Source organism: Oryctolagus cuniculus, chromosome 1 (genome assembly GCF_051225735.1).
Source record: "Oryctolagus cuniculus isolate XC-2025 breed Fujian yellow rabbit chromosome 1, ASM5122573v1, whole genome shotgun sequence".
Taxonomy (NCBI): domain Eukaryota; kingdom Metazoa; phylum Chordata; class Mammalia; order Lagomorpha; family Leporidae; genus Oryctolagus; species Oryctolagus cuniculus.
Window position 1 is genome coordinate 20036680 of NC_142867.1, and position 6000 is coordinate 20042679.

At 58.3% G+C, this 6000-nt stretch overlaps 1 protein-coding gene across 1 annotated transcript in view; it reads right to left on the reverse strand.

Annotated features, from left to right (window-relative positions):
* The window catches only part of CRY2 (cryptochrome circadian regulator 2), a 31254-nt gene extending 25968 nt beyond the window's left edge, over positions 1-5286 (reverse strand). Inside the window, exon 1 of the mRNA XM_008270202.5 lies at positions 5036-5286. Within this exon, the coding sequence (XP_008268424.3) occupies positions 5036-5256 (221 nt within the window). The 5' untranslated portion in view covers positions 5257-5286. The remainder of the gene's footprint in view (positions 1-5035) is intronic.
* Positions 5287-6000: the final 714 nt, after the last annotated feature.

The window sequence follows — 6000 nt, forward strand, 5'->3', positions numbered from 1 at the left end:
ACCGAGGCACGGAGAGATTCAGCAACTCGCTCCATATCGTCTACCCACGTGGACAGAACCGAAGCCCGGGCGACCCGTGCGGCTCCGCACGGCTGCCCTGACAGCACCTCGGCTGCGTGTCAGCTGTCAGTCACCTGGGAGCTCGCCTGGCCAAAGCAGCTGCATTTCAGCAAGACCCTCGCTGAGTCCTGTGCACAGGGAAATTTCTCTAGTGAACTTGCAGACGGCCTGGCTCCTGCCCCCTCCTCAGCCCTCTGGAAAACCTCTGCTCCTTGCACCCTCCCACCAGAGTCAAGCCTCCAGGCGGGAGAGAACGACTGACCCTGACCGGCCCAGCCAGGTGATGGCTTTGCATAGCACCCCAGCAGCGGGCAGGCGGCGCACTCCTGCACTGCAGAGAGGGCTCACTCATTCCCTCCCGCGCTCCCTTGGGGCCCGCCTCCCCTGCACGTGGTCCGTCTCTCTGCCCTCCAATGAGTGCCGGCCGGGGCATTGGCGCTGGCAGTGTTGGAGGCTGGCCCCTCGCCCTCGGCAGCTCCGGGCTGAGCTCACATGGCCGAGGTTCCGAGCACACGGTCCTGAGCGAGCCGTTAAAGCTCTCTCTTTGAATTAGACAACATGTGCAAGTGAATCACATTACATAAGCACTTTGCAGCCGGAGGCGCCCAGAGCTGGAGAGGACCAAAATGGGATTTCCAAAAATACAGAGAGGATGCTGTAATTCAGAGTCCACGAGGCTGGCCCTTTAGAATAAAACGGGCAGGGACTTCGGTTAAGGACTTGTGTTGTGAGGGAAGGCTGGTCAGCCTTGGAAAAGGTGTTGTTTGTTGTGCACGGGGGCAGGGAGATGATAGTGAACCCTTCTTTGGATCCACAGTGCCCTTGACCAAGTTTCTCTGCCTCGAGCCAAGGTCAGCTAACCAGGCTGATGATGTCACCAGCCAGCACGGGCTGACTGCGCAGCATATTAATAGAAATTAATTTTCTTCTGATTACGAGAGCCTAAGCCCCGTGGAAAAGGATAACCTCAACTCAATCCACACAGGGATCAAATTCTACGCGATAAAAGTGTATTTGCTTTCTCCTAATCTGGGAGAAAGATGAAGAGGGTTTCCATCCTTCTAAGCAAATGGAAACATTCCTTGGGCAGCAGTGGAAAAGCCCCTGGGCCGTGCACCGGGGGAGGGGGGCGTGGGGAAACTCCATCTCCCCACCAGCAGACTCCAGCTCTCAACCCCCCACTCACCAAGTTCCCCGGGTGGACCACCCACAAGCACCACCCACAGCCCTTCAGCCACTGGGCAAGAGGCCATGCTGGTGCTGGCCAGGCACCCTGCAGAGAGCCCCAGCCTAGTGCATTACGACTGAGAACAAATGTTCTCTTTCTCCCGACTCCCTCTGTCCCTGAAGGGTCTGAAAGAGGCGTAGCGCCTGAGACAAGGACAAAACGATCTACAGGAAGTGTGAAAATCCTTACCAATACCTATCGAAATGGCCACAGGGAGAGGAAGGGTGTGAGAAACTCCAAGGGCCTATTTTAAGTAACTCCTATTTTAAAACCTAGAAGCTGCACACATGTGCCCTTGGTTCTGCTTCTCCCTATAGAGCCTCCTTCCAGACGCAGCCAACCTGGGGAAGGTGCGGCTGGGGAGGATGACCAAGGGTATACCAGTTGGTGCTTGAGAACAACACATTCCGGAGGCAACCCAGAAACGTCCCAGTATCACCAGGGCAAGGAGTGTGCTAGCTTTCTCCTGTGCCAACCAACAGATGTGTTTCTTGGTTGCCTTTTCTCTGTCCTCGTCTGCTCTGACAAAGTGCCATTCCTAGGAGGCACACGTGGCACGGCGGGTTAAGCCGCCGCCTGGGCTGCCCACATCCCAAGTAGCCAGTGCCGGGTTGAGTCCTGGCCGCTACCTGATTTCAATCCATCTTTCTGCTGATGCATCCTGGGAGGCAGCAGGTGCTGGCCCAAGTGCTTGGACTCCTGTTGCCAACATGGAGACCCAGATGCTGTTCCTGGCTCCCTGCTCTGGCCTGGTTCAAACCCAGCTGACACAGGCGCGGGGGAGGGGGACAGTGAACCAGTGAGTGGAAGATTTCTCTCAAGTCTGCTTATCATATAAATAAATACAAATCTGAGCAAAAAGAAAGTGCCATTCATAGCTATTTTCATCTGCCTCCCTCTGCAGATGAAGGCTGTACGTGAGTCAGCGTAGGATGTGTAGGAGCGTAACAGAGCTCACAGGTTTGGATGCCCCCACCCTTCCCGGAGATGCCTCTCAGCGGCACAATGCCAGGATCCAGGAAGCCCACAGGAAGATTACCGCCCCGGAGCTTGCCAGAGGCGCAGAGGCACAGCGGGCCGGCACAAGTCCCCCCACCTCCAGCCACCCAGCCACGTGCAGGAGACAGCCTGCAGGCGGGGTGGAAGGCGCCCAGCAGCAGCTATCAGATTCGATCTGTTTGGTGGTATTTCACCTCTTTCTTGCGGAATGCGAATGCAAACACTAATTAGACTTCCTGCCACGGGGCACTGCCACACGGCACTGCCAGGCCGCATCCCAGGTGGCCACTCTGGTCTGCTGTTCTCTAGCTCGGGGTTTCTCAAGCTTTACTGAGAGCTTACAAGACCCTAATGCCCAAACCATAGGCCCAGGCCAGTCCCACCAGAATCGGGCAGGGGGCAGGGGGCTCCAGGCAGCATTTAAAGATCCTTATGAGATTCGACTGTGCAGCCAAGATGGAGAACTGCGGCTCTGGTCTGCCCCTCCCCGCGCCCCTATTTCATTTTTCTTACGGAAGTAGTTCTACCAAACGGGTTATTTCCATGTCCTCAACTAAAACGCGGCCCCGGGAACCCTGCGGCACTGCCACGCATCAGCTTAGTCCCCGCTGCACCCCGGCAGCACCCAGAGCAGCACCTGGAACCTACTAAGCACTCACTAAATAATCCCTCTCGGAATAGCTACATCCCTGTGTGGCCTCTGACTTCCGGATGTCACTCAGGCACCTGAGCTGCCACCCTCCTTTGCCCCCGCACTCCCTTGAGAGCACAGTTACAAAAGGGTGACCTACAAAAATCCATAAACACCTCGTTTCTAGCAGATGCAGTTTAATCAGCAACCGTGTTTTTGTTGTTGATTTTTACTTCCCCAATGCTACAAAGGAGTAAGCAGGCCTAAGCCATGTCTCTCCCTCCCCCTCCAAAAAATTCCATAAAAGAAACTCCTTTATGACAAGGTAACAAGTGGCTCCTATTCTATTTACTCTGCTCTGGTTGGCACACTGCCACGGGGAGGACAAAGTCTGAGGCTTGATTTAATGTCCACACTGGAGACGGTCATTTGAGGATGTTTGTCAAAGCTGGCCTCCTATCTATAGAAAGTGGAGCAGAGCTGGAGCAATAGTGCAGCTGAAAACAGTGTGGGCAGGCTCTCCCACGACTATCTTTAGTTGTTCCTGCTACACACTGGGCAGGGGGCAGCATTTAATAGACCGACTGCCATGAGCGCCCTCTCCTTGCAGGGCACACACCTTGGAGAGGAAAGAACGGTGTGCCGAGAGCCATGGTCTCCTGGGAACAACTCAGCCCATCTGGGCAGTGTGGCCACAAGCAAACATCCCCCAGATCAATGCAAATAAACCAAGCACCTGCCCCTGGTGTCTGAGGGTGATGGGTATGTGGGTATCAAACTCCTTGGTTCTGAACACAGCTTACAGCCAAAAAAATAACCCCCCGGGGCTGCAGGGGGTGAAGCTGCCCCTTGGGTTCCCCACATCCCACGTCGGGGTAGGGAACGAGCAACCCGCGGGCCAGATAAGGCCCCTGAAATCATTTGGTCTGGCCCTGCCAAAGCAACCACAGATGGGACTTGAAATTCAATAAACCCATAGCAGGCTCATTTTACAGTTGATCATTTTGTTGGCTCACAAATGATGTTCTAAATATCCAAACGGCCTTTGGCAGAAAAAAAGCTCGCGACCCCACTGCTGGTTCCAGCCCTGGGGGCTCTGCTTCTGATCCAGCTCCCTGCTGATGCACCTGGGGAGGCAGCAGAGGGGGGCTCAGGCACTTGGCCCCTGCTGTAGATACACGGGAGACCAGGATAGAGTTCCGGGCTTCCGACTTCATCATGGCACGTCCCCAGCTGTTGCAACCACTTGGGGAGTCAACCAACGGATGGAAGACCTCTCTCTCTCTCTCTCCCTGCCTTTCAAATGAGTAAATATATAATATATATATTTTTAATTAAAGAAAAAATACTCTAACTATCGACTTGTTAACCCTTCCCAGGATCCTGTCAGCCCCGCCTCCTGGAATAGATGGGGAACTCCGACACTGTGGCATCCCGGGCCCCTATGCGAAACGGGGCACATCAGTCCATAAGAGAGCCCTCTACAGTGGCTCGCAGGTCCTTCTAACTCAACCAGGAGGAGGGGGAGGTGCTGTCTTGGGTTCCTGTCTAATTCTGCCAGCGAGGTCATGGCCGCTGAGAGGGTTCCCCAACACGGCTACGAACTGCTCTGGGGCTCTCGGGACACGGAGTCTCCCCACAGAGGCCCTCGGGGTCCTCAGCCAGGACTCGCGGGAGGAGACCTTATCAATTCTAAGCGAGGGTCTCCAGACACCTCCAGAGGCTGGGCAGTGTGGGTGGAGGGAAGCCAGGGTGGCCGAGAGGGCGGATTCCAACAGTTTAGGACCCGCAAAGGCGAGTGTTAGAGACCCGCTGGGCTCCCTGCACGGGCATTCCCTACACCCGGAGACCTCGTCCTGCCGCGCCCGGCAACACCTGGGCAGGTCAACTTTGCGCCGTTAGGGTTCAAGCGCCTGCTCCGTGCCGTGGGGGTCCTGGGGTGCGGGGGTCCGGCGCTCGGAGGGAGGTGCGGCCCTGGCCCACCGCGCGCACCAGCACGCTGACCACGTTCCCTGGCCCCGGCTTCCCGCCTCCGGGGAGCCTGCGCCGCGCCCCTGCCCCAGCTGCCGCGGGCCAGGGGCGCTCAGCTGCGTCCTAACCGCTCGGGGTCTCCTCACCTCCATCGGTTGATCCCCACGGAGGAGGAGGCCGCGAACCAGGGGTCGAGGATGTACACGCAGCGCACGCAGCGCGCCCCGCGCACGGCCGCCAGCAGCGCCGGGTTGTCGTGGAGCCGCAGCCCTTTGCGGAACCAGTGTACCGAGGAGGCGCCATTCGCGCTGGCCGCCGGCGCGGGGACCGCCGCCGCCGCAGGACCCACTGCCGCCGCCGCCGCCATCACAGCTCAGACTGCCGGAGCCACCGCCGCTCCGCCCCCGGCGGCGCCGCGAGCCCCGCCCACAGCCCGCCCTCTGACCTATGACGAAACCGCTGTTTGCTATGGCCCCGCCCCACAGTGGACCGCGGAGCGCCTCCGTCATTGGCTGGGCGCCTCCAGCCCGGCGATTGGCCCGGCGGCGCCGGATCCGGCCCCGCCCCCTCACGTTCCCGCCATGTGTCGTCCCCGCCCGCTAAGAGCCGGCCGGCTGGGCGAGTGACGCAGGCTGGCTGAGGCCTGGGGCGTGGCCTCAGGCTGGAGGGACTGCGGGTTCCCTTACGCGGGTCCTGTTCAGGGCCGCCTCTGGAAACAGCTGCCGGAGCTGGCGGAGGGTGCCGAGATGCCAGACAGCGCCTTGCAGGACTGACAGCCTGCCTGCCTTGTCACCATCGGCATTGTCACCACTCGGGTCGTGGGAATACGGCTGGCACCCACTGAGTGCGGAGCATAGACTGTCTCATTTGCTGCTCTCAAGTCTGCCCTGCCACTCCATAAACCTATGGAACAGCGCTGTTGTCCCCATTTTGTCTTTAAAGGTCTGTTTATTTACTTGAAGGCACCTAGGGTGTCTCCCATCCAGCGAGTCACTCGCCAAATGAGCGCAATGGCCAGGGCTGGGCCAATCTGAAGCCAGGAGCCGGAAACTCCGTCCTGGTCTCCCCACTGGGTTACAAAGCCCAAGCACTTGGGCCATCTTCCACTGCT